The 26,543-nt window shown below is 57.8% G+C and overlaps 11 protein-coding genes across 11 annotated transcripts; 7 read left to right on the forward strand and 4 right to left on the reverse strand.

The window, feature by feature from the left end:
* Positions 1-832: 832 nt before the first annotated feature.
* CcaverHIS019_0205460 (uncharacterized protein) lies at positions 833-1,952 on the forward strand (the record flags this gene model as incomplete). The annotated part of the gene is made up of 4 exons (XM_060597570.1): positions 833-975; positions 1,007-1,404; positions 1,471-1,561; positions 1,595-1,952. The coding sequence occupies 4 exons, from the start codon at positions 833-835 to the stop codon at positions 1,950-1,952; spliced, it is 990 nt and encodes a 329-aa protein (XP_060454450.1).
* A 90-nt stretch (positions 1,953-2,042) lies between these two features.
* Positions 2,043-2,246, reverse strand: CcaverHIS019_0205470 (uncharacterized protein; the record flags this gene model as incomplete). Its single annotated transcript, XM_060597571.1, has 1 exon — positions 2,043-2,246. One exon carries the CDS (start codon positions 2,244-2,246, stop codon positions 2,043-2,045), a length of 204 nt encoding a protein of 67 aa, XP_060454451.1.
* A 3,326-nt stretch (positions 2,247-5,572) lies between these two features.
* On the forward strand, positions 5,573-6,589 carry CcaverHIS019_0205480 (uncharacterized protein; the record flags this gene model as incomplete). The annotated part of the gene is made up of 1 exon (XM_060597572.1): positions 5,573-6,589. One exon carries the CDS (start codon positions 5,573-5,575, stop codon positions 6,587-6,589), a length of 1,017 nt encoding a protein of 338 aa, XP_060454452.1.
* Positions 6,590-7,432: 843 nt separating this feature from the next.
* On the reverse strand, positions 7,433-8,485 carry CcaverHIS019_0205490 (uncharacterized protein; the record flags this gene model as incomplete). The annotated part of the gene is made up of 2 exons (XM_060597573.1): positions 7,433-8,133; positions 8,326-8,485. The coding sequence occupies 2 exons, from the start codon at positions 8,483-8,485 to the stop codon at positions 7,433-7,435; spliced, it is 861 nt and encodes a 286-aa protein (XP_060454453.1).
* A 1,606-nt stretch (positions 8,486-10,091) lies between these two features.
* CcaverHIS019_0205500 (uncharacterized protein) lies at positions 10,092-12,171 on the forward strand (the record flags this gene model as incomplete). The annotated part of the gene is made up of 6 exons (XM_060597574.1): positions 10,092-10,300; positions 10,337-10,614; positions 10,654-10,720; positions 10,769-11,320; positions 11,367-11,687; positions 11,724-12,171. 6 exons carry the CDS (start codon positions 10,092-10,094, stop codon positions 12,169-12,171), a joined length of 1,875 nt encoding a protein of 624 aa, XP_060454454.1.
* A 1,471-nt stretch (positions 12,172-13,642) lies between these two features.
* On the forward strand, positions 13,643-15,231 carry CcaverHIS019_0205510 (uncharacterized protein; the record flags this gene model as incomplete). Its single annotated transcript, XM_060597575.1, has 2 exons — positions 13,643-13,815; positions 13,848-15,231. 2 exons carry the CDS (start codon positions 13,643-13,645, stop codon positions 15,229-15,231), a joined length of 1,557 nt encoding a protein of 518 aa, XP_060454455.1.
* Positions 15,232-16,052: 821 nt separating this feature from the next.
* On the forward strand, positions 16,053-17,703 carry CcaverHIS019_0205520 (uncharacterized protein; the record flags this gene model as incomplete). Its single annotated transcript, XM_060597576.1, has 3 exons — positions 16,053-16,227; positions 16,260-16,367; positions 16,400-17,703. 3 exons carry the CDS (start codon positions 16,053-16,055, stop codon positions 17,701-17,703), a joined length of 1,587 nt encoding a protein of 528 aa, XP_060454456.1.
* Positions 17,704-18,671: 968 nt separating this feature from the next.
* On the forward strand, positions 18,672-20,365 carry CcaverHIS019_0205530 (uncharacterized protein; the record flags this gene model as incomplete). Its single annotated transcript, XM_060597577.1, has 3 exons — positions 18,672-19,200; positions 19,235-19,413; positions 19,445-20,365. The coding sequence occupies 3 exons, from the start codon at positions 18,672-18,674 to the stop codon at positions 20,363-20,365; spliced, it is 1,629 nt and encodes a 542-aa protein (XP_060454457.1).
* Positions 20,366-20,913: 548 nt separating this feature from the next.
* nfi (uncharacterized protein) lies at positions 20,914-21,872 on the reverse strand (the record flags this gene model as incomplete). The annotated part of the gene is made up of 2 exons (XM_060597579.1): positions 20,914-20,973; positions 21,288-21,872. 2 exons carry the CDS (start codon positions 21,870-21,872, stop codon positions 20,914-20,916), a joined length of 645 nt encoding a protein of 214 aa, XP_060454458.1.
* Positions 21,873-22,143: 271 nt separating this feature from the next.
* On the reverse strand, positions 22,144-24,255 carry CcaverHIS019_0205550 (uncharacterized protein; the record flags this gene model as incomplete). The annotated part of the gene is made up of 1 exon (XM_060597580.1): positions 22,144-24,255. The coding sequence occupies one exon, from the start codon at positions 24,253-24,255 to the stop codon at positions 22,144-22,146; it is 2,112 nt and encodes a 703-aa protein (XP_060454459.1).
* A 1,286-nt stretch (positions 24,256-25,541) lies between these two features.
* On the forward strand, positions 25,542-26,489 carry rihB (uncharacterized protein; the record flags this gene model as incomplete). The annotated part of the gene is made up of 1 exon (XM_060597581.1): positions 25,542-26,489. The coding sequence occupies one exon, from the start codon at positions 25,542-25,544 to the stop codon at positions 26,487-26,489; it is 948 nt and encodes a 315-aa protein (XP_060454460.1).
* Positions 26,490-26,543: the final 54 nt, after the last annotated feature.

Consider the following 26,543-nt stretch of genomic DNA (forward strand, 5'->3'; position numbering starts at 1 on the left):
GGGAAGGCGCAACCAAAGGTCATTTTCTCCTTTGTGTCGGGTAGCGGACTTCCGTCCGGCCCTAGTTGGGGTGCTCGACGCGCTGGCATTGTGGAATGAGCGGGTGCGGTGAGGATCTTGGAGCGATCGGGTGCAGGCGAAAGCAGCACGAGTGAGGGTGGATGCTTGTGGTGGAGGGGTGGTGGAGGTGGAGGGGAACGGGATGTTGGGAGCGAGCTGGAGACCCTCCACTCTGCTTGATCAGCAGTTTACGGCGACGCCTGGCGACGGTTGAAGTGACCAAGAGAATGGTATGAGGTAGAGATGAGCTTCTAGTATGCGATATGAGTGTATCGCCATGAGGCTGTTGGAGGTTGTGGCGAGAAACGATGGATGTATGGTCCGAGTGGAGGGAGAAGGGGGGTTGGGGGAGGGGGAGGGAAGGAAGGGGAGAGGGTGGAGAGAGATGGACGTGGTGGAGGTGGGCTTAGTCTTTCCGCCCCTTCCTTAGCTGCTTCCCTTCTAGCTAAAGGTTATACAGCGGACAAACACCCCCGGTGACGATGAGCACTGCAGTCGGAAAAATCGGCGTTATAAATGTGGCACTAATGCCTAATGATGTTCATTAGAACAACTCCAATTCAAAGTCTATTCCGCCACTCGAGTCATCCGTATTTGAGCCACCTCGTGCTTCTGTGGGACCCCAGATCCACCCTGTCGAGAAGCAATCACTCGACTCGAGCACGGGTCAGCTGGCGGCTCGCACTGTCACCCCGTGCGTGGCGTCGCTCACAGCAATCCCAAACACAACATTTTACTTGGTCGTCTCTCCAACACCTGGCGCAAGCTCATCATGAGCGCTCCGCCACCTTCCGCGTCCGCACCTCTGCCACCGTGCTACCGCGCCAAGCCCCTCCGCGTCAGCTGTGTCCAGTTCGACGTCAAGCTAGGTCGCGTCGAAGAGAATGCCGCCAAAGTCGAGGCCATGACGGCGCGGTAAGGCCTCCTCTGACTCAACTGACACCAGCTTGGCGCCTGGTTCCGTCGACCTCCTCGTCCTTCCCGAGATGGCGCTGAGTGGTTACATGTTCGCGTCGCCTGCCGCCATTGCACCATACCTCGAGGCTCCCAAGACTGGCCCGACTGCACGCCTCGCAACCGCCCTCGCCGCCCGCCTCCACTGTTACGTTGTGGCGGGGTATCCTGAGGTTATCCCCGGAGCCAAGATCACCAAGGAGGTTGAGGCCGAGGCCCTCGGCGTAGGGTACAACTCGGCTGTTCTGGCTGGGCCCGAGGGCGTGATTGGCAACTATCGCAAGACGTTCCGCTTCGAGACGGACAAGACGTGGGCACGTGAGGGCGATGGATTCGCCTTCTTCGACCTTCCCGAGCCCCTCGGCCGTGTCGGCTTGGGAATCTGCATGGGTGCGTAGCGGCGGGAACCTGCTCAATTTAATCAATCGAATTGTTAGCAGTCCAAGCTGACAGCAGACCTGAACCCGCGCGACTTCATAGCCCCATGGAACGCCTTCGAGCTAGCCACGTTTGCAGTCGACAATGGCGTTGACGTTCTCGTCGTCCCGTAAGCTCTTACACATGCTGCCGCTAACGACAGGATGAACTGGCTTGACCCCGCGGAGCAGGACCACGATTCGGACTCGGACGAGGATGATGGCCTCGCAGTTCCCCCTCGCGACCCTAATGCGCCTTCCGAGTCTAACCTCAACTACTGGGCAGCCCGCCTTGCTCCGCTGCACGACCCCACCCCGCGTTACTCGGAGGGTGGGGCGGTTGAGCCCGCCGCTGGCAAGGATGTCGTGTTCGTCGCGGCCAACCGTGTCGGCAAGGAGGAAGGAACAACGTTTGTCGGCACGAGCTGCGTCATGTCGATCAGTAGTGTGCCGAGCCGCATCGAACTGGTCGAAGTGTGCAACAGGACCGAGGAGCGTGTTCTCGTAGCAGAGATTGTTTAGAGGTATTACTTGTAGCTATTTCAGTGTGTATCAGTTATAAGAGGTCCCATTCTGCGACGTCGAGTAGTGAATGCCTAGATCAAGTACTGTCTAACCCTTCTTCGCTGCGCGCTCCTTTGCGATTCTCTCTCGCTCCTCCTTCTCGGCCTCGACAACAACGGCGGGACGCAGAGAGCCGATTGCCATGGTGAGGACGAGAAGGAGGGCCAGGATGATTACGCTGAGTGTCGGCCCGCTGACCCCGAGCTTGGCGGCCATTTCGTCGATCCATCGCTGTTCGCCGAGTTGTGACATTTAGTAAGAGTTGCGAGCGAGTGGTGCAGGCGGCGTTGCGAGATGGCGGAGGGTGGTTTGTTGATGGTTGAGGGACTGATTGATGATTTGGGTTGCGCAAATGTAATGTGGGTGGTCAACCTCCACCATATCCACACACGTGCTCACCCTGTCGGCTTGCATGCTCACGCCTTGATCTCTCAAAACCTCTTGATTGCCTCCCACCTGCATAGGACACCTCACGCACCTCACAATCCAAGCGTGCGTGTTGGCCTCACGTACCACTCTCCGCACGATCAACACTGAGTTCATCCTCGTGCTCGTCCTAAACCCACGCGCGTCTCAACCTCTCACGTTTGTTAACAGTCGCACGACCTCATTGACAGGACCGGCACGACCTCACTGACAACATGCACCCACTCAATCCACGCTCCACTTTTCACCACACAGATAAAGCCCCACACCCAATATCACACCCACACACCCCACCAGTCACGACACCATCCATAGGGGCCGCAATGCGCTAGTGTACACGCCGTCCCATCTACCAACCGAACAAAACGGGAGCCGCTTAGAGGTTGAGCTTGGTGCGGCGCCAGTGGCGGCGCTTGGCGTTGTACTGGATCTTGGCTGATTGTCAGTGCTTGCTGGGAGAGTAGACTCACTGTCCGTCTTAAGGCGGAACCACTGGGGAATGGGGCGGTTCTGGCGAGCCTTCTTGGCAAGCTTCTGCTTGATGATGAACGTCTTCTGCGAGGGCTGGGGTTAGTTGCAGAACACGAATCAGATGGTGGAAGAGCAGGAGCAAGAGGGCTGTGCGGTGCTTGAGGGTCGCGTGGGGGGCTGGATGACGGGGAGAACTGTCGGCGTGGATGGTCGGTGAAAGGCATTGGAAGGGTGGGGGATTTCGGCGCGGTGGGTGCGGTCGGAACAGACGGATCGACAGAAATCGCAGCGCAGAAAGAGAGCGACACGCAAGCGACCGCGAAGGCGAACTGGGACTGCCAGAGTCGTGGAAGCATGGACACAACAGAGGGAGCAGGTGCACATGTACACCTTATCCTATGCTGCCGCCATCCATTCAGTCCTCTTCATCCCAGGATTCCCGCGCGCTCTCTCCCCGTTCTCCAACATCTCCCCTCGGCGCAGCGTTTTCACGCCCTCGCCACCGGTTGTTCGATGCCGTTCTATCCTGCCGTCTCTTGTCGTCCGAGTGCGCCCACTCGTCCCCATCGATGCCCGTTGGATCGCGCGAAACTGCTCGGTACGCTCGTCGCAGCGCACGTCGCGCATGCTGCCCTCTTGCTCTGTGCTGTCGTGACGACTCACCATGGTGGCGTCTTTTGGCGGTTGCTTGCTGGTTGAGACTCTCAACACAGAGTTCAGTCCACTTCGAGGTTTCGCACGGAACCAAACCGTCCAAATTGCATAACTCCGCCAATTTCCGCCATGTGGCGGTGACCATTCATACACAAGCAAGGCTGTCAACAGAAACAAGCGCTGAATCACGGATGCGCAAATCAACGGATTGACCATGGATGTATGTGTATACATGTACGTATTTAGACGCCCGCTGATGCGGCCACTGGCAATTGTTGCTTTGAGTGAGCTCCTCCTTGTTGGCTTGGACAACCACCTCCAAGAGTGGCTAGGTCACTGTTCGAATCCGTGACGTTGCCAGACATTTCAAACACGTCACCGGAGACTTTTTAGTCCCGATTTTGGACCATGGCTAGGCCAAACCCTAGACCCTAGACCTTCCCTCAGGGAAGGTTAAGAGAGAGGAAAGGCCGCGGGCTGGCCGGTACTTCCGGTTGTTCCAGACGCCCACTTTGTAGTAAATGGTAGAATGGGTATGGTTTATGCGTTAATGCTGGCTATTAGCCACTTTAGCACATGATCAAGCAATCAATTGCCACCTCACAGAGATCATATGTCAGCCTTACAAACCCCATACTCATCTCTCAACTCTTTCAAGATAGCTTTGTCGACATTACACGCATAACAAGAACAAGAACATCCACATCAACACGATCACTTGACTCTGCCCATGTCCAGCCCATAACCCCGCCGCACCTGCTCGTGGCATGTCGGCTTATAACCTGAACCCCTTGCCACTCCAGAATGGTGGCATCCTACAACCCCAACAAGCGCAAACGCCGTATCTTGAGCAAACGCCGTATCCCGGGGCCCAGTATGGGCAGCAACAGCAACAACAACAACAACACCCACATGCGCAGCAAGGGTACTACCCTGCTTCTCAATCTCCGACGGGTATGACGCATGGCACGTCTTGGATGATCAACGCTCAACAGCCTTCACAAACCCCCCAACCTTTTCAGCAACATCAAGTTCCAAAGACGTTTATACAGGCGCACGGACACCAGCAACTACAACCATACCAACAACTCACCTTCTCTCAACAATATCAACCTCCTGATCCTCAACCTCAACCTCAACCTCAACCACCACAACAATCCCAGCAACAGCAGCAGCAACAGCAGCCTTTCCCGACCATTGCGGCGCCCCAGCAATGGTCACAACATGGCTCGGGGTTATCGCACTCCGTGCTCATCTCTCCTCCCAACCTGTCGCGGCCACTGGCAAATGGGCACAGCGAAGGGCCCTCTCATGACGGGCAAGGTCAGCGGCAATTGTGGTCGACGCCTGCTGCTGCAAATACCGGACAGTATGTCGGGCAGCAATCACTCGCACAACCAGTCCAACACTTTCAGCAGGCTTCCCAACCTATGCAGCTTGCGCAGGATCAATCGCGAGCGTCTACGCAGGCCTACCAGTCGATTCCCGATCAGTCTCTCCAGATGCATCAACAACAACAGCAGCAGCAGCGTCAACAACTGCAGCAGTTGGGACAGCAGGATCAGCCGCAGCAGTTTTGGTCGTCGCAACAACTGCTGGAACAACAGCGGCAACAACAGCAGTGGCAACAACACTCGCCGCAGCAACAACAGGCATGGCAGCAGCCACCGCAGCAGCAACAACAACAGCTGCAGCAGCAACCATGGCAGCAACAGCAGCCGCCTTGGCAACAACAGCAGCAGCAACCCCAGACTACGCCACCGCCGGCCCAGCAACAACAACAGCTGCAGCAGCAGCAGTGGAAACAGCAACGGCAACCACAGCCGCTGTCTGTGCAGCAGTGGCAAGAGCAACCGCAACAGCGGCGGCTGTCTATGCAGCAACCCGCGTTTGAGCAGCCCTTGCTGGCTCCAGCATCTACTTTCCGCGTCTCCGAACCTAATGCGAGCGGGAGCGCGTCCACGTTCGGGCCGAATCCGTTGTCACAGGATATCGGCGGGCGAACACCGACGATCGCGCAGCCCCAGATGCTCTCCACACTCGCGTCAGCGCCCTCGTTTGCACCGAACCAGACGCCACTCTCCTCCGGCCCGTCGTCAACGGCGTCATACTCGTCGGTTCAATCGCAGTCCTTCCCTCAAAATGGGCAACCGCCAGGCTACGTCGCAACCACCCCTCAAGTCCAGCCCAATGGCCTCCCAGCGTCGGCGAATATCGTTACGCCGTTCAGCTCGACCGCGTCCCTCTCCGGCTCCTCGCCGCACCGCACCGAACTCTCCCAGACAAGCTCGTACAGCTCGTCGCCACACAGCGCAGCTGCGCCATTAGATCAGTCTCCGCAGATCAGCGCGTCGCCGTACACCGGTTCGATGGCGCTTTCGTCATTTAATGCCTCGCTCTCCACCTCAAGTTGGTCGCCGAGTGGTAATCTGGCAACGCAACACCAACCCGGACAAATCCCCCAGGGGCCTTCCAACTCCCACCAAGCACAAGGCACGGTTACCCAACAGCAGGCCTACGGAGTATTTTCGGAACAGTCGCACAAGTCAAGCCCGGTGTCTGGACCCTACCAGACCAAAGCTAGCAAGGCGACGCGGGTACAGACTCTCGCGCCCGCTGCTGCCGCGCGGGTCCAGGACATAGCGCGCCGCTGCGCGATTGCGGCCAAGGCGACGCGGACGACTGAGCGAGCTGCGTCGAACACGTCCCGGAGCACTGGTACGGGGTCCAGTGGGTCGCCGGGCGACCATCGCCGCGCGTCGGTGAGCGATGCCAGTGGGACCGTCAGTCTGGTCCCACCATTTAGTGAACTTTCACCGCACGGCAGCGGCAGTACCGATATGCCCCCGCCGCCAGTGCCGCGGCAAGGACAGATGGGCATCCCTTCCACTTCGTTCCCTGCCCAGCAGATGAACGTGAATGGCAAAGTTCCCACGGATGCACAGAGCTACGCGGCGTTTGTGCCCAAAGCGCCGGGGCAGTCCCAGCAGACTCTCGGACCACCGGCCCAGCCGTGGTCTTGGCCGCCGTCCGCGCCGATTTGACCGCTGTTTCGATCCTCTCGACGCACGTCTGCGCGGCCGCTGGAACATAAGCAGCGCGCGACACGCATGCGATTCTTCAATCGTCGCTCGTCTGCGCAGCTCGGACAGCTCGTCACCCGGTCCCATCGGGAATCCTTGGCGCGGCCGCCCCGTTGCAACCCCTCCCATCGGCCCCCACAAAATCCGGCTACCACGGCCTCTGCGACAACCGGACCGCAACTCGTACGGCCTTCACCTGTCTATTTCTCATACTGTTTCCTCCTCTTAACTGCCAGCGCCTATCGTACCTCATCAGCATCGGCTTGACGAAAGCATTCTAAGTCTCATCCCGTCCTCGGCACCTGTTAAAATGCCGTCCTCGCCAGCCCTCCAATAGTCTTCGCTGGCATGTCTGTATACACGTATGCTATGCGACTGTATCATTAGATGTGCGTTGCGGTGCTCACACCTACACCATTCCATATTCGTTGTATTCTAACAAGTCATGTTGTCGGCATCAGCAGGCACTGGTAGTGTAGTATTCCTCCGCTGAAGACAGATAAGGAGCCGAACCTCGGCCTCGTTGCTCACTCTGCAGGCTAAGATGATGCGTCGCCCCAGTAATATGCGCAAGGGCTGTGGAATGCTAACTGTTGCCGTCAATGGTCGAGCTGCAACACCGACTCGGCGTTCCAACTCCCGTCACGGAAATGAAATCAGTCGCCGAGGAGTTTGGCAGCTCAAAGTGTGTCCATTAGGAATTCCGTACGTTGATCAGCACGTGTCATCTCGGAGTTTAATCAACGTCACGTGAAACGCGTGCTGAGGTGGTCGGCATACAAGTGCAAGAGTAGCAGTGCACAATCACGCCCATTGGCGTTCAGGCGGAGGGTGATGGCGCAGCTCGTGGGTCTCGTACGGTTCGTGAGGTGGGTGTGGTGCCGTTGGTGACTTGTGCCACACAAATCGGAAACGGCGGAGGTCGTCGAGGTCGCGCATGTCGAGGGCGACAGCAGGCAGAAGAACAAGCATATCGGGCACGACGTTGAGGACGACAACACCCTTCTCGAGAAGTGGGAAGCCTGCCGCCCTTTCTTGTGGGTAATAGAATCGGCCCGTGGTGAGGAGAAACACGAAGGTGGTCTGTCCCGAAACGGCCAGGGCGAAAGCGAATGCGAAGAGCAGCGCGCCGACGCCGGCTGTGCCTGCGCGCCGACGCCAGATCCACACGGAGGCAATTGCTATCGCGGCAGCGGAGAGCCACCATAGACCAGCGGCAAAGTAGCCAAGCGGGATGTAGCCGCGGGTGAGGATGTTGAACATGCTCAGTACGAGGGCTATGCTCAGCAACAGGTGGCGGGTGATTGCCCAGCCTAGGCGCTGGGAACGCGGGATGTCACTGGGAGAAAGGCCATGCCAGTGCCAGTCGAAGACTAGTTGGGCACCGGCTTGGGCGAGGCGGAATGTCGCGGCCGGCAGGAGCTCGTAGCTGATCCAGAAGGGGACGGCGCCCCAGCCGTCCATCGTCGCGGCCACGAGGCGGAGGGCGAAGATTGCCAAGCGGACTTGTGTGAGCGGCGGCCAAGTTGGGGATGGGGGCACGACGCAGACCTCCAGCGACTGTTCTGTCCATACTGCCACAACATATTCAATCAGTAGTCGCGCACCGAAACTGGTGGCTGGCGACGATGGCTTCACAGCAGGACACGCGCGAACCGGGGCCGAGATAAGGATTGGCGGGAACAAGGTTGACTCACAGGAACACAGCGCGATGAGGTAGTTACACACCACGAGCCGCTGGTCGCAGTACGCGCATTTCTTCGAGTTGTACACCACCAGTGCGGTGAGGATGGCATAGACGCTGAGACACGCCGCGCTGCCGCCCAGCGACACCTTGTCTGGGTCGAGGGCGGCCATCGGGGCGTGCGGGCGTGGAGAGGGGTGGCCGGGAGGGGTGGAGGTGAGGAGAGGGGTGGCCGGGAGGAGTGGAGGTGAGGAGAGGGGTGGCCGGGAGGAGTGGAGGTGAAGAGAGGAGGGGGCGTGAGAGGGAGAAGGGAGCCTGTGGCGGCCAGGTGGAGTGGTCGGCTAGGAAGGAGCGGAAAGGGCGGAGAAGGAGCGGAAGGGACCAAGGAGTGGCGGGCCGGACGTGCCGGTGAGAGAACAAGACGGTGATGGAAGGTGTGCAAGCTGCAAGCGGGAAGCTGCAAGCGCCAGTATTGTCGACAAAGCTGTCAACACGTGTCAGGAATGCGGTGGCGGTGGCGGTGGCGGTGGCGTACAGGGCCAGGCGCGTGGACCTGACGTGGTCCGAGAGCGCAAACCATTCCGTTCACCAAGCTATCTGGGTGTCGCGTGAACAGTTGTCGAGTTTATGCATGTCTCTGGACATGGCTGGTCGGGCGAGTCCTACAAGACCCGAAGGATACTACGACGTTCGGCGCGTGATCCGTGTTGGGTCCAGCTTCGTATTACAGGCCCACTGGGCGGTAGAGTCCTGGGTCAGTGCATGGCGGTGCGGGCTTTGGTGACCACGGGGAGTATGTGAGTATGCAAGTGACAAACTGTGAGTGGTCGAGTGGTAGACAGTCAATGGGCCGAGCTGCCTCGAGCGGGCAACATCACACATCGCTCGCAGTTGTAGTGAGCGGAAATGTCAGCGTCGGCCGTCGTTCGGTGCTGACATTGACATGAGTCGGATGGCGTAGCGTGGCAATCCACATTACCGAAGCACTGGGTCGCTAAAATAGCCGTTCCGTAGACCAGCTTGCATATTCTGCCTTGGATAGAGAAAACGACACCGCACATGACCATGACCATGCCCATGACCATGCCCGTGACTGGTATGGAACGCGGCTGTTGTCAATGTTGAGGCCCTTCCAACAATTGTTCGGACGACAGAGACCGAGGCAAGCAGAGCATCCACTCTCCACATTGGTCCATATGAGTGGCGCCCGCTAGATCAGGAACCGCGACAGGCCATCCAATCGCCAGCAGCTGTTCCGTCGACAAAACGCTGTGCCTCGGACCTTGCGTTGAGCGACAACTGGCGGTGATAGCCGCGACGAATTAATTCCCCCTCAAGCAGCGGATTCCGGCCGGCGCTGATGGATCGTTGTCATTTGGTCGCGCTTCAGCCTCTGTTTTTGGCTGACTGCAAAAATGCGGTCGGTGTGATGCCAAGACATTCCATGACAAGTTACAAAGCCCAATTTTAATCTGATTAGATTTCGGCCGACACAATTTGGCAACAAAATCCTCCTCCCAATTCGCACCCAACTACTCCGATGCCGATGCGACCGATGCCAAGAATCACCACATCCCCAGTACCACAAGCGTCCACACTCAGGGCAGAGTCTGTCCTGATCCTCTTAGCCTCCCAGCCTCCAGGCCTCCGAGATGAGATGTAAAGTAGGGAGCTGGCTTCGTTGAGTGCGGAAAGTGTCGCGCGACCGCTCACATGACACTAATATAAAACTCTTGAGCGCTCTCCACCCATCTCATATCATTTTCCTCACCTTCCAACATGGTCAAGAACGAGACAGAACGACAGCGTGGCGACGACCAGGTGGTGCTCCATGCCCACGACGCCCACGACGGCGATACCGAGTCTATCATGGCTGTGGATAAGGACTCGCCTGGTGTGCGCCGCATCGAGGCCATCGTGTCGACATGGACCACCAAGGACCGCGTCTACTTCCTCTCTGCCCTCGTGGTCATGACCTATGCCCGCTCGTGAGTCATCCTCAGTGGAAGAGGCACTGACCCAAGTCTCGCGGCGAGCCTCATGGGCACGTACCAGAGCCACGCGCTCAACGATATGGGTGAAGCGGGACGCGCAGGAATGGTCCGTACTGTCCGCCAGGTCCTCACAGCCACCACCCTTCCAATCACCGCCAAGCTCTCCGACTACGTCGGGCGTACCTTCATTCTCACAATGACTGCCATCTGCTGGATCATTGGCCCTGCTATTGTCGCCAGCTCGAACGATCTCGGCACTTACCTCCCTGGTTTCCTCATCTACACTCTCGGCCACGTGTGTGGAAACAGTGAGTTGATTCCACTTGCATTGCCCTTCTAAACCCCAGTTCTCAGCTACGCCCTTGCGGTTGACACCACGACGCTGCGCAACCGTCTCTTCATGCAGTTTGTCTAGTGAGTAGCTTTTGCTTTTGTTTTTCCTTTTCAAGCGCTGACATCTAGCATCTTCCCCTCAGTTATCAATGTCTGGTCTTCGGGCGTCATTGCTGCAAAGTTTGTCAACGGCGTCGGATGGCGCTGGGGCGCCGGCATGTGGTCGATCGCCGCCCCAATTTGCACCCTCGGTGTGATGGCCGTCTTCGCATGGGGGTCATTCCGCGCCCGCCGCCTCGGCCTCATGCGTGGAATCCCCTCTGCTTGGGGCCTCTTCACCAGTGCCAAACGTTGGAAGCACCTCTTCTGGGTCATGGACATCCCCGGCCTCTTTTTCCTCGCAGCTTCCCTTGCCCTCATCCTTCTTCCTCTTTCTCTCGGCGGCGGTGTTGCTGCCAAGTGGCGGTCTGCCCAGTGCATCGTTCCGCTCGTCGTCGGCGTCCTCTGTCTTCCCATGTTTGCTCTCTGGGAACTCAAATGGGCCCGCCACCCCATCTTCCCCTTCAAGCACATGAAGGACCGCCACGTCATGATCATTCTCATTCTCTCGCTTGTCAAGGCGATTGCTGGAGGCACCCGCGACTCGTACCTCTACTTCACCCTCATCGTGTCATTCAACCAGTGAGTCCAAACTGCCTATATCAGACACCAAGCTGACGCCGCGCAGGGGTGTCGAGGGTGCCACTCGCATTAACACGCTTGAGGGTTTCGCCGGCTCTCTGACCCTCATTTTCGTTGCCTTTATCGTCCGCAAGTACAGGGTCGTCAAGCCCCTCATCATCGCCGGTACCGTCCTCCAGACCGTGGCGCAGGGCATGCTCATCCACTTCCGTGGTGGCTATGGCAAGAGCCAGCTCGTTGGTCTCATTGCCGGTGAGATTTTGGAGGGTATCGGAAACGGTCTTTCGTCACACCCCTCCCTGGTTGCCATGCAGGCCAAGCTTGGCCATGAGCACGCTCTCCTCGTCACGTCCTGCTGGTCCGTTGGGTACGTACATTGCGTCTTGGCATCGCTAATCCCTAGCTCACAGGCTGGTGGTGGTATCGCGGCAGCCATTTCAGGTGCCATCTGGACGCAGCTCATGCCTGGCAAGCTCCTGGCTGGCCTCCAGGCTGCGGGGGTCCCCAACGCCGCCAAGGTCGCACAGTCGGTCTTCAAGAGTCCCCTCACTTTCGTCAAGGAGAACCCTCCCTACTCTATTGGGCGTGAGGCCATTGTCCCCGCCTACCGTGATGTCCAGAAGATTCTCTGCATCATCGGCGTCGTGCTTATGGGCATCATGCTCCCTCTGACTTTCCTCATCGACAATGTCTCGCTCGACGACCGCAACACTCTGGCCAAGGAAAGCGAGTCGGACTCCTCCGACGAGCCCGAGCCCCGCAACCTCAACTCTGAGGGCGTCGACCACCGCCGCGAGCTCAACACTTTCCCTGAAGATGAGAAGCCCGGCGTTTCCGACTCAAAGGCTTAGATTTCGTCCTGGAAAAAGGAAAGCGGGCTTCCGGGATGTAGCCAGTTATAATATGCGTTCGGGGCCGGTTAATGGTGATAGAGTGGTACAAAAGTAGTGAGACCAGACGATCACAGATGAATCTCCATGCGATTGCGATAAGCTGCGTACGAGGGTGTACCAAGATACCCACACGACGAAGAACTTGTCTCCCGATTGTCGCGCTCCGCCTCGCCGACTGCGTAATGCCCTTGGGTCACATGTGCCTCAGCAAACGTGCCTCGACTGTTTCACCTTGCTCTCTCGAACCTCACAACCATCTCAGGTTACTTCGCTTGGAGCATGAATGGCTTCAAGCACCTGCGCTTCAAGGCCGGTGTCGGGGCCCAGGCGACGACCGCAAGCAGTCCCGGCGAGACAACCCAGATCGCCCTCATACAGCTATACGAGGCGGCCCCCAAGAACGCGTTGATAAAAGTCGTCATCGTCGTCTTATCACAGGCACAGGGAGAGGGACTGTGGAGTGCAGTATGGAGCCTGTGTGATGGATCCGTTGGTCAACGGCCTCGGCCGAACTGGACCACCCTCCTTCAGATAGCTGCTGATGGCGCCATCTGTTCCTCATGTCATCTCCAGAGCGCGTGCCAGCTGTGGAGCCCGTCCCGGTCTGTTATCCGACGTATTTGTCCGCAACACGCTTCCACTCAAGTATTAAAGGACGGAGACCTCCAACGCTGCCTTGTCCTCACGTTCGTTCCATCTCACGAGTCACTGGTCTGCACCTGTTCCTGTTTCCCAGCATCTTCTCCGTCGTCATATCGGTGTCAACTTCTATTCATCTCAACGTCACCCTGCGTACGTCGCGGCGGCCGACATATGACATATGACTGGCCGCGAGCTGTGAAACGACAACGACCAAGAGCCGAAATGAGGGGCCACCTCGGCTCCATCACCACAGCCACGCCGCGGCGCCAACTCGGCAGGTGCCCCAATCGGGGTCAGTGCTCCACACGCCTCGCTTAGATCCCCTCCTTGCCAGCAAGTTCATCCCCCCGCCCAACTTGCGTGAAACTGGTGCAGTGCTGTTGCCAAAACCCGCCTGGCAATCTAGATGTGAATGCCTGATTCGGGACTTGGGCGAGTTTCCCGGCGTTAGAGGGATTTAAAGTTGATCGGCCACTTTAGGCCCCTCCTCCTCGTGGCACAATGCTCACCACATCACTTCATTCCGTGTCTCAAGCTAGGATCCACTCGCCTGGCCCGCCTCGACCCGCGGCATGGCAACGGATATGGCGCCGCCATCGCCTACAACCCTCCACCGACTTTTATCCCCCTGCCTGAGGATGACTCGGGCAGGGCGGGGCGGTAATTACTGTTTGGGCTCGGCACCAGTGGCATGCAATAATATCAGGCACCCCAACAAGTTGGCGAGATACATATCCAGCGAACGTTAGTGTGGCCCCACCCATCACCCAACGCTTCACCACTCGCCATGCTGTTCGCTGCTGCTCGTCTTATGAGGACGCCACATGCGCCGCTTGTGCGCGGTTTCGCGACGTCACGGCCGGTCCTCTTCAAGTCCAAGTTCTGGCCCAGTGTCGATGAGGCCGTCAAGGTCATCAAGAACGACGACGTTATTCTCGTCGGTGGTTTCGGTCTCTGCGGGTGGGTAAATTGCAAAGCGTCACTGACAGCAGAACACCCCAGACGATCATCAACGCGATCGCGCGCCGTGGCGCTGACCAAGTATCTGGCCTCACTCTGGTGTCGAACAACGCCGGCGTCGAGGAGAAGGGCCTCGGCGCGATTGTCAAGATGGGACAAGTCAAGAAATGCATTGTGTCGCACATCGGTGCAACCAAGCTCATCGAGAACAAGTACCTTGCCGGGGAGATTGAGGTCGAACTCACGCCTCAAGGCACGATTGCCGAGCGTGTGCGTGCGGCTGGAGCGGGTATCCCTGCGTTCTTCACTCCAACGGGCGTCGAGACATCGATCGAAAAGGCAACGGTGCCGTACCGCAACGCGTCCAAGTGCGGGACCATTCCTGCGCTGTACCCCACGCCGCGCAAGACGATGGAGTTCAACGGGAGGAAGTTCGTCATGGAGGAGGCACTGCCCGGCGACGTTGCCATCATCCACGCCTGGAAGGTCGATGAGGCTGGCAACACCATCTTCCGGTACACCGCGACCAACTTTAGCCCTACAATGGCCAAGGCTGCCAAGTGCACGATTGTCGAAGCTGAGGAGATTGTGCCGACCGGTTCGCTTGACCCTAAGCAGGTCCACCTGCCAGGCATCTACGTCGACCGTATCGTCCAGGCGACCGAGATGAAGGATATCGAGACCCTCACTCTTATGCCCTCGCCTGGCGACGACTACGTCCATCCGCTCGGCAACGGACCGCTGCTCGCCCAGCGCGAGATGATTGTCAAGCGCGCAGCTCAGGAGCTCAAGGACGGCTACTACGTCAACTTGGGTATTGGGATGCCGACCCTCCTCCCCGCCCACATGCCCGAGGGACAGGCTGTGTGGTTGCAGTCGGAGAACGGTCTTCTCGGTATCGGTCCCCCTCCCACCCGCGAGCAGGTTGACCCTGACCTGATCAACGCCGGCAAGGAGACGATCACAATGGCCAACGGCGCGTCGACGTTCTCGTCCGACGAGAGCTTTGCCATGATCCGCGGCGGACACATTGACGTGGCTGTCCTCGGCGCGATGGAGGTGTCGTCCAAGGGCGATCTGGCCAACTGGATCGTTCCCGGCTCGCTCGTCAAGGGCATGGGCGGTGCGATGGACCTCGTTTCGTCTCCCGACAACACCAAGATCATCATTGTCACGGACCACTGCACCAAGAAGGGCGAGCCCAAGATCAAGGCCGAGTGCGACCTGCCACTCACAGGTGCGCGCTGCGTGTCCATGATCATCACCGAGCTCGCCGTGTTCGACATCGACCGCAAGGCCGGCCGCATGACACTTCTCGAGCTCATGCCCGGCGCGACACTCGAGATGGTCCAGGCCAAGACTGCCGCTCCCTTCGACGTCTCGCCTAACCTCAAGACCGCAAACATCCCGGCGTAACCCCACCATTTACATTCCACAACACGGATACCCCCATGGAATACCCCGGCGCTGCGCATCGACCTCGGCCAATCGCGGTCAAGCACGGCCTAGCCTGCCGAGCAACTGTACTTCTAGAAAAAGAAACATGTACTAGAGACGTAGACTTAGAATTGATATGATATGACATTAAGGTCTTGTACAATGCACCCGCTTGTCGTCTGATCGCGTCGAAGCGGTGAAGCGGAGCTGTGGCGTATCGCCAGATCACGCGACGCGCTGTCCCAGTCAGTGGATGTTTATGCTAATGTTATCAGGGCTGTTACGGTTTAGGATAGCGATCGTTCACTGGGCCGGACGTGGAAGGGATCTTCTTTGGCGCCACTCGGCCGTCTGCTGCCGTACACCTCCGCCTCCCCTTCTTGGCCAGCGCCCCCTCTGCGGCCATCGTTTTTGCCCTTACCTCCTTTCCCCAACCTCCTTTCCCCAACCTCCTTTCCCCAATGCCCGTGGTGCTCCGCTCCACAGACAGCTCAAGCGACGTTAGATCTCTTCCGCTCTTCCCCTCGGGTTTTTGACGGGTACAAACAGCCACCGAAAACCGGCTGCCGTCTAAACTGCCCACCAAATGGCTGAGGCTATCTCCCGTTTATCGCTTACCGCTTAACTGATATCAACAGGCACGATCTTCTACCCCTACCCCTACGCCCACCCCAATCTGATGTCAACGCCACTCTTGCCACCGCTCGAGTCACACTTTGGCAGTCTGAGTCATGTATATTAAAATAACGGAGACATGGCTCAAGGCACTCCCCACACCACACTCCACACTCACACTGACCATGTCGGATTCAAACAACCTACCCATCCCAGGCTCGCTCCTGCTTGTCGACGAGAACGCGACGGGTGCGCGGCATGGAGATATCATCCTCAGTCCAAGGCCAAGCCGTGACTTCAATGACCCCCTCAACTGGAGCAAGTGGCGCAAACAACTCGCATTCGCTATGCTCATGACTTGTGAGTTGACTGTAGATATCCGTTGACAGCAGATACTGTCCTTTCCGGATTCGCGGCGTGCTCGGTGTACTCTGTGCTCGTTCCGCTGGGCGAGACCAAGAACATCAGTTTGGGCGCCCTTAATGCCGGCACCGGCTACAGTGAGAGTGGCGCTGGGGCGCACTGACCGCAGTGTTCCTCCTTCTCGGCTGGGGTGGTCTCATCACTCAGCCCCTGGCTCTCACTTTCGGCAAGCGCCCTCTGTTCATCTTCAGCACAATGGGTCACCTCGGAACTATTATTTGGCAGGTATACATTACGTCCGAGGGAACATGGCATGCGAACAAGGTCTTGCAGGGCCTGTTTACGGCGCCGATCGAGATGCTTATCGAGGTGTCGATTGCCGACTTGTTCTTTGCGCATGAGCGCGGCTTCTATATGGGCCTCTACGCAACTGCACTGTACGGCGGCAACTTCCTCGCTCCCGTTTGGGCCGGTTTTGCAAACGACACCCTTGGATGGGAGTGGGTCTTCTGGCTCAGCGCAATGATGCTGGGCATCCTCATTGTCGTCCTCTTCTTCTTCATGGAAGAGACCAACTACAACCGCGGTACGACCGAGCTCGGCGAGAAGCACGGCGGTGCCAATACCCCTGACCTCGAGGCACCCGACGATGACAAGGAACTCACCACCGTCACCATTGAGGACACCCGCCCGCCTCTTGAGGGCACAGAGTACAGCTACTTGTACAAGATTGCTCTCTACCGCCAACGCTACACGACCTGGTCGACGCTCTGGGCACAGGTCTACCGACCCATCATCTTTTTCCGGTATCCGGTCGTGCTCTGGTCGGGTCTCCTGTACGGCTGCTCGCTCGTGTGGTACAACGTGCTTAACGCGACCGCGTCCATGATCCTCACTAACAACTACGGTTTCTCGGCTTCCATGGTCGGCCTGTTTTACCTCGGCCCCACGATCGGCGCGTGTCTCAGCTCTGCTCATTCGGGCTGGGCAGCCGACAAGTGGCTCCTCTATTACACGCGCAAGCGCGGTGGTGTGCGTGAGCCCGAGGACCGTCTGTGGCTGCTCGCTCTCAACGCCATCCTCCTTCCCGCCGGTCTCATCCTCTGGGGTGTTGGTGCTGCCAACCACATTCACTGGTTTGGCCTGGTTATTGGCGGAGGATTGGTCGCTTTCACATCGGCGTCTGGCGGTGCCTTCGCCCTCAACTACGTCATGGACTCGTACAAGGATCTAGGCGGCGAAGTTGTCCTGACCACCATTCTTATCCGCAACTCGCTGTCGTTCGCCATCGGCTACGGCATCACGCCATGGCTCAACATGGGTCTCCAGAACACGTTCATCACCGCCGCCATGGTTGGTATGGCGCTGTACAGCTCGTTCGTCATCATGACTACATGGGGCAAGAAGTTCCGCAAGGGCAGTCGCAAGTCGTACTGGGCCTACGTCGAGTCGAGCGTCATGCCGTCCCACTAGGATTTTGGATGGGAGAATAGGGTATACCGGGTTGGTTGGGCTGTGAGTTGTCTGATAGTTGTGTAAGCGGTGTAAGCGTGCAGTTGTCAATAGGGAAGTTTACGAAATGGATGGTTTGTTTTCTGCGTAGAGTAATGAAGTGGAAGACATTCTCAATCGCGGGTGGTTGACGGCGGCAAGTTTGTCGTCCCTGGCTGGGTTGGCCCCATTCCTGTAGATAAAGCAGACTTGCATAATCTGAGGGTTGTATAGGTAGTATCGGGGAGAACCTTTCATGTTCAATGAAAACACCAGCCTGCAACTTGAGCTGTCGCGACAGCACGACCTCGGTGCGGTTGGCATCGAGTCCGATAATCTGGACGTTTGTAACGTTTGTGCATTTCACCCTCGGCACGTATCTGACGAGTGGTTGTGTCCAAAGCTCTCAAGATTACGGCAATCAAACCCCTCCCTTTGCTGACGACCTCGGCGTTTACCCCACACCCGACACCATCTGCACTGCCAAACATGTCTTGACCGTCATCACACCCCATCTCCCACGGGGTCCCCAACACCAAGTGCGTGTCGCTCCATGCATGCATGCACCATCAGCAGACCAGACCCCACGACGCACGGATACTTCAGTGGGGCTCCCCGGTCATGCTTCCGTGAGGCATCGGTAAATTCCCGTCTTTCTACCGATTAAACGATAAACGATAAGCGACACGCGACTCTAAACGCCAACCGCGTGCCTGGACCTTTAGCGGTTCGCGAGCTGTCGGCAGTGGCAGTGATCCTGAACTTGTCATCCGACATCCCGGCACGATATCCGAGAGTGTGGGGTAACGGGGTAAGATGCTCACTGTGCCCACCTGAGGTTAGCCAGCTGCGGGTGGGCGGGGATGAGGCAGTTGCAGTTGATAAAGGCCTACAGATGTACGCATCATCAGACTCCCCAACACAATACACAACACACAACACACAACACAATGTCGCCAGCCGCCACCAAGCCCCCCGCATCAGAGTTGATGGCTGCCGCGCGCCGCGCGCGCGACGAGACCATCCCCGCGCCATACCGTCTCCCAAAGAACTTTGAGTTGCCGAAGAACGCAACCCTCATCCTTGAGAGTAGCGGTCTCCTCTCCCCCGACGAGAAGGACATTATCAACCTCGATGCAACGGGCCTCGCCGCCGCCATCAAGGACGGTACCTACACTTCGGTCCAGGCGACCACGGCTTATCTCAAGGCCGCATCGCTTGCTCAGCAAGGAACCAACTGCCTCGTTGAGATGTTTGCCGACGAGGCGCTGGAGCGCGCGGCTGTCCTCGATGCCGCTCAGGCAGCTGGCCAACCTCTGGGAATCCTCCACGGTGTTCCTGTTTCGATCAAGGACCATATCGATGTAGAGGGACACGATAGCCCGTCGGGCTTCCTCGGTCTCGTGGGCAAGATGATGGCTGCGTCCGACGCACACATGGTGTCTATCCTCCGTGACGCCGGCGCCGTCTTCTACTGCAGTATGTCCTCATGTCAGGAATCGCTGACTCTCAGAGACGACCAATCCCCAGAGCCTGATGCACCTCGAGACAGAAGGATACTTGGGTATCACAGCTAGCCCTTACAACACCGACCTGACTGCTGGCGGCTCGAGCGGAGGCGAGGGGGCTCTCATTGGCATGAAGGGCTCGCCATTCGGAATCGGTACTGATATTGGTGGATCTGTCCGTTCGGTATGTTCCCCACCGATCAAGCTGACATAAGCCTGCGGCCGCATGTGGCATCTACTCGTTCAAGCCTTCGGTTGGGCGTCTCCCATACGGAGGATGCAATGTCCCAATTGGTCCTGCTGGTTGTGAGGCCATTTTGGGCTCGCATGGACCAATGGGCCGCAGTGCACGCGATATGGAGACGTACATGCGCCTTGTTTCGGCCAGCGAGCCATGGCGCGTCGACCCGACGCTGCACGTCAAGCCCTGGCGCGTGGTCAAGGCTAAGCCTGGACGTAAGCTTCGTGTCGGCGTGCTGCGCGACGATGGGGTTGTGTTGCCTGTTGCGCCGATTCGTCGCGCCCTCGACACTGCCGTTGACAAGCTCAAGGCCACTGGCGACTTTGAAATTGTAGAGTACACTCCTTTCAAGAGTGCCGAGAACTGGGACATCATCTCCAAGCTGTACTGGCTCGACAACGGCAAGCTCGTTTACGAGCAGATTGCCGTTACTGACGAGCCAGTCGTCCCCCTTACCGACTGGATTATCCAGCAGGCCGGCGGCGTCGACCGCACAAAGGACGAGACTTATGCGCTCGTCGCTAAGCGTGACGCCTTCCGCTCAGAGTTAGCCCAGTACTGGCACGAGCAGGACGTCGACGTCGTCCTCACTCCTGTTGGACCTTCGCCGGCACCCCAGCACGGCACGGCCAAGTACTGGAACTATACGTCGTACTGGAACCTCGCCAACTACCCTGCGGCAGTATTCCCAACTGGCATGTTCGTCGACCCTGCCATCGACCAGGAGGACGCTGGGTACACTCCCCGCAACGACAAGGACAAGTACGTACGCGACACATACGACGCACAAGTGTCTGTTGGCGCTCCCCTCTGCCTCCAGGTGGTCGGATACCTCGGGTACGAGGAGGAGACACTGGACGCGCTCAAGAAGATTGACGCGGTTGTGAATGCGTAGGCGCAGAGTATGTCTTTTTTGGTTGTATCCGTATTCAATGCACAAGTCTGAAGCTGGCAAGGGGTCAGTAGGTCGTGATGTGAGCGATAAAAGGGCAGGAAAGTTAGCTCAAGTGCTGGTGAGTCGGTATAATGACGAGCGAAGAACGTTGGAACGCCATTGGAGGCACGACGAAACAGCGTTCGAGTCGGTCATCAGGCCCCTATCTCCTCAGCTTGTCATGAAGTAGTCGCGACGAGTCATGCTGAAAGGCGAGGGTGAGGCTGGGTGACAGAATGGTTGGACAAGAGGGCGTACAGAGGAGATTGGGCACGAGTGGGGTCAAGCCCATTCGTGGACTGAAACGCACACACTCCTCGCTCCACTCAGCCAACTCACGGCAGTTGCGACTCAATCTCGCGCACATGCCATCATGCGAGACCAGTAACGCGCTCTGGCATGTTCAAGAAGTTGGCGTGTCTGTTGGATATTGATATCAGCATGTTGACGCAGCATGTACCCGTCTTCGCGTACGTGGCTGTGCTAAGACGCGCGACTATGAATAGATACTAGCCAAATAGCGTCGCCGTTGAAGCGAGGGACGTGAAGGCGGCAACTGGTGCAGATTCCTGTAGACAGCCAGACCAGCATGGATCAATCGTCAACCTGCTTGCGCCGATTGAATCGTGGAGTGTCCGCGGCAGGTGGTAGGGCAGTCTGTCGCGCGCTGATGTCACCTGCGCATTCGCTGGTCATCAAGCAAGCCGCGTCCTTGCGTCACTGTCGTCAACTCCGCCGCACCCGACCTCACCCTCGTCTCCCGCAGAATCTTCCTCGATACCTGGTCCGCAAACCGTACCGGCTCTGGCAGACGATACTTCCCACACAGCGCGAGCACTACATCACAAGCCTCAGCCCGGCTAACCCCATGTCCAGGGCTAACGAAAACGGGCTTGATCCCATCTTGCGTCCGGAGGACGTGTCCAACGACCTCACCTCGGTCGACCATCTCGCTCCGGTCGCCCCTCTTATCTCCTGGCTCCATATATGCGCCAATATAGTGGGACTTGGCACAGCCGACACTCGGGATCCTAGTTAGCACGCCCAGATGGGAGGCGAGGCCACAGCGGGCAGGGTGTGCGATGCCCTGCCCGTCGCAGAGGAGCATGTCGGGCATCCTCCCGGTAGTAGAGTAGAGCTCGTCAAGGGCGGAGAGAAGGAGAGGAACTTCCCGAAATGCCAGGAGACCGGGGACGTAGGGGAATGCCTGGGTGCCGAAGAGCGTTGCACTGCCTAGTTCCTCTAGCGTCGATGTGTCTACCAGTACCGCTGCGGCCACTACGCGATTCGTGCCCACCTCGTAGCTAATGTCTAGGCCAGCTACCGTGCCAGGGAGCGTGTAAGGGGAGTCATCTGATGGAATGTTGACGAGCGCCGCGAGCTGCGCTTGCTCGGCCTCGGCGGCGGGGATGTCGTGTGTCGCTTCGGCGCGGGCGCGGGCTGCTGCGTAAGGTTCTTTCCGCGGCATCGTGAGTTGGAAAGAGTGTAGCCGGAGGTTAGGTATCGGGTGTTGCACGCGTTGCAGCATGTAAGATATCAAGAGTCGAGTGTGAGTGTGTTGCAACATGCAAGATGTCGAATCCATCATGAGTCTGATGGTGACCCTCTCGAGTCAGTCTATGGGGGGGTGAATTGCCTGGCTGAAACCTCTGCCCCACTCGTTTCAGATCAGATTCCATCAGGTGATATTTACACATATTGCTAATTGCTAATCGAGATAATGGACGAGCCATACAACTTTACTTGATTTGGACCAGGAAGTCGCCGAAACGATGGGTACATTCGCCGCCCGAGATGACGAGCTCGAGAGCGTGCGTTACCGTGTCGCGAAACGGAATCCGCGTGTGGGTATCAATCGCCTGGAAGGGGACGCAGGCGAGGGCATTACGTTCACGAGTCGGTCGAAGCTTGAGCCACTCATTGAGCTCTGAGATCGCTCCCATGGCAGTCTCAAAATCGGCCGAGTTGTCCTGCTTGCAAATGTAACCGACCGTGTGGAGGCGTGACATAACTTCCAAAGAGATATCCCTCTTCAGCTCAGTGTTCTCGGCCTCGATGCGGTAAAGCTCCTGGCCCGCACCGCTGGGATGTGTCAAGATTAGTTTGACGTCGCGCTGCTCGAATGGAAGGTTGTTATAGGGGTTGATGAACAGGCCGTTCTTCGCCTTGATGGTTTGAACAACCTCGTCGATGTCCCAGAAGTAGTCGTCGGAGGTGACGAGAAGCTTGCCGCTCGCTAGCACCTCCTCGAAAGTGGAGCCATATGCGATGGTCGTCTGGTTCTTGTAGGCCGCCTGCGCAATGTCCTTGGCGGTTACAGTGGGCATGCCACCGCACGGGTATACGAACAGCCGGCGCAGCATGACGCAGTTCTCGTCATTAGCAACGATAATATCGCCGCTGGCGTGATCATGGACGCGCGACGAGTTGGCCACCTCGACGAGAGCGAGGCACATGGGCTTGATCCCGAAAGCCGAATTGACCCACCCAGTGGAAGTTGTCGAGTACATGGCGGACGTCTTGCTCGAAGCAGAAAGGTAAATGCCCGCGCCGTACGCCGCACCAGCCGACATCCTTGGCGTATTGCTAGCATTCTTTAGGTTCTGGCGCAAAATGTTATGCCAGTTTGACATCGAGGAGCCGTGGAATGCCCAGATGCTGCCGTGCTTGGCTCGCAGCGCTTCAAATTTCTCCGCGTGCTTGCGCGTGCCGGTGTGAATTTGAAACTGGTGTGGCGTTTGCATCTCCTTGATGTGCTTCTCCATCTCGAGCGAGACAATGTGAGCACGGTTCGTGGCGAACACCCATCCGGCGATGAAGGGCGCGTTCGGGCTGTTCTCCTTGAGGAAGTTTGTTCGCTTCCAGCCAATGTCACGGAGGACCTCGGCCGATGGGAACTGATTCAGAAGGCGGCCAAGGTGAAGCGGAGAGTAGGGTTGTCCGCTCGCCTGGTCGACAGGTGTGGCGATGGGGGAGACGATAAGACGCTTCGTGTCGTTGCATGCAGCAACAGCGACTGAGATGAGGAGGTCGGCGACTTTGTAGTCCGTGTCGAACAGCGACAAGTCGGCACCAAGGCCGACGTGATCGAGCTGATAAGAGCAGAGCTCGCGGTCGCAGACGGTGAGCTTGAGGCCAGGGAAGACAAGGTCCCGGTTGCACATCATGCACGTGCTCCCGGCATTAAGCATATGGTGATTCAGGCTCAGTGCTAGGTCGGAGAGGAAGCTCTCGCCGCGGTTGGACTCCCAGCGATCGTTGAGGAAGTTGAGCGTCGTCTGTGTCAACGTGAGCCCGAGCGGGAACCCAGGATGAGCACGGACGGAAGATGTCTCGATCCCTAGACCTGCCATAGGGTCGCCGTGGTATACAGATACGATGGGCTTGTGCGAGGTTCGACGGTACCCGTTGATAAACTGCAGAGTAATGCGAATAGGGTCCAAGCTCGTGAGGCCGTACGCAGCGCACTGCAAGGGCAGGAGGTCAACAAGTGGGAGAGTGATGACTAGTTCGTAGAGATTGTGGCGGAGAGTGATATCTGTCCCCTCGAGCATGCACGCCGCGTACACCATGTCCTCTTCGAGGGCGGGCAGACCGACAAGCGGAGGTAGCTCTTCCTCTTCATCGATGAGGATAATGTCCCCGCCATCGTTACTGAAACTGGCCCAGGCGTCCTCATCATCTTCGTCCACACCGTACTCGAACTCGTCGTCGGAGGAGTCAATGATGGTAATGATTTCAGGCTCAGTTGGCATCATGTGAGCACGATTTGTGCGGTGAGAATCACGAGACCCGTCACTCGACCCAGGTGTCGCCAAGCCATGAACGGGGGAAGTGCCAGTTGGGGCCATGTCGTTGGTGACTTGGATCAGTTGGAAGGAGAATGTGGAAGCAGAAGAAGTTGACTCACCGGTGTGTTGTGGCAGGCAGAGGAATTTGCCCAGTGCCACGGAGGCCCAGATGGCGTCGTGCTATAACCCTTTCAGTCGATGGCCACGGACGCGCTTCCTGAGAGCCTGTGCAGTGTGCTGGGACGAATGCTTGGCGGGAGTGCGGAGAATTCTGGTTAGGGGTAAAGGGCAGGCAGATGCAGTGAGCCAAGTGCTGATGGTGTGGAGGGCTGGGTTGATGGAATGAGGATGTGGTAGAGGGCAGTTGTCTCTTTCAATCTGACTCTGAGTGAGTAGACAACATGAATGGGGAGATGAGGATGAGGATGAGGATGAGGATGAGGATGAGGATGAGGATGAGGGTGAGGGTGAGGGTGGAAGTAACAAGATAGAGACAAAGGCAGAGGGTTGAGTCGTTGTTGGGATTTATAGTGGTACGGTGGGAACTCGCTTCACAGCTATAATTCAGGAGACGATACAAACAAGCATAGGAATTCCCGGATCTGGGAGTGCAATTTGCCACCCAATATAAGGTTCAAACTAACCATTCAAATCAGATTCAATGTTTCAGAACTCACAAATCTTCGAGTCGGCGGAACAGTTGACGGCGGTACGGCGGACAGGTGCAGGTCATTCCACCCAGAGCAGTGCAAAGCATGCCAGCACGCCACAATGGAGAGAACGTGCCATTGACTAGCTGGCTGGACGTTATGATGGTTGGGGTGGCCTGGGAGAATTGGAGACGCCACGTCGCTCATGCCAGCATACAAGACCATGACATCTGTCTGCGTCTCAACCTCCCATAACCCATCATCGTAGTGTCTAGGGACCCGTCCCGCAGGTCTTGAGCTGCCTCGAACCTCTCGAATCAAGGCGGGAGGGGCAGGAAAGAGTTCATTTTGAATCGCCCGACTTTCAGGAAGGGCGTGTAGCTCAGTTGGTAGAGCGTGTCATTAGCACCTGGTACTTGACAAGGTCTTTGGTTCGATTCCTAACTCGTCCATCTACATCTTCTTTTGCATGTCCTTCTCAGCTTTCGAACAAGCCAAGAAAGGTGTAGAGTGTTGGCGGAAGGCAGGCACGTCACGTCGGAATGTACACCAAGTCCGTTTTGATTCCGCTCGGTTAGTGGGTGATTGAGCCGTGACGCGCTGTCAACAAGTGGCCTCTGGGTAGTCGCACTCCTCCACACTAGAGATCAAAGTAGGCTGCTTGTGTGGATACGGCCTACGGCTTACGACAGTACAATGACAGACACACGCATTCCAATCATCCTCGACTGTGATCCGGGGCACGACGATGCGGTGGCGATGTTTCTTGCGTGGGGCTCGCCGGCTATCGACCTACTTGCAGTCACGACGGTTGGGGGAAACCAGACGCTGGGCAAGGTGACGCGGAACGCACAGTCCGTGGCGACCGTGGGGGGTATTACGGCGCCTGTGGCGGCGGGTTCAGTGCGCCCTCTCGTCCGCCCCGTCGTCGTGGCGGACAGCGTGCACGGCGTGACGGGTCTCGATGGGCCAGCGCTCCCTCCACCGTCTCAACCTCTCGATAAACGGCACGCAGTCGACCTGATTATCGAGACGGTCAATTCGCGTCCTGGACAAGTGACGCTCGTCGCTACGGGACCACTCACAAACCTCGCCCTGGCGGTGCGGACAGCGCCCGAGATTGTCAAGAATGTGAAAGAGGTGGTGGTGATGGGCGGGGCGATTGGGGTCGGTAACTGGTCGGCGGCGGCTGAGTTCAACATTGTCGTCGATCCCGAGGCAGCCGCGATCGTCTTCGGCGCCGGATGGAAGGTCACGATGGTCGGGCTGGACGTCACTCACAGCGCGCTCGCTACGCCCGAGATCGTCGAGCGTATCGGTGCGCTCGGGACTGGCCCGGCAAAGTTCCTCTGCGAGGTGCTCGCGTTCTTTGCCGACACGTACAAGCGCACGCAGGGGTTCGATGCGCCACCAGTCCACGATCCCGTTGCTGTCGCGTACGTCATTGACCGCGCGGTGCTCGAGGTGTTACAGGCGCCGATCGATGTTGAGACCCAGGGCCGCCTCACGACCGGCATGACGGTCGTTGACCGGCGCATGCCGGCACCAGCCGACTGCAAGACGTTTGCGGCGACGGGGATCGATGTGACTCGCTTCTGGGATCTGGTGGTGGACGCTCTGCAGCGCATCGGGGAGCCGAGTTAGACTTGTAGATTTGCATCGCATATTTGGTCTCTCATACATGATATGGTACAATAC

This window comes from Cutaneotrichosporon cavernicola (genome assembly GCF_030864355.1).
Source record: "Cutaneotrichosporon cavernicola HIS019 DNA, chromosome: 2".
NCBI classification, from domain to species: Eukaryota; Fungi; Basidiomycota; class Tremellomycetes; order Trichosporonales; family Trichosporonaceae; genus Cutaneotrichosporon; species Cutaneotrichosporon cavernicola.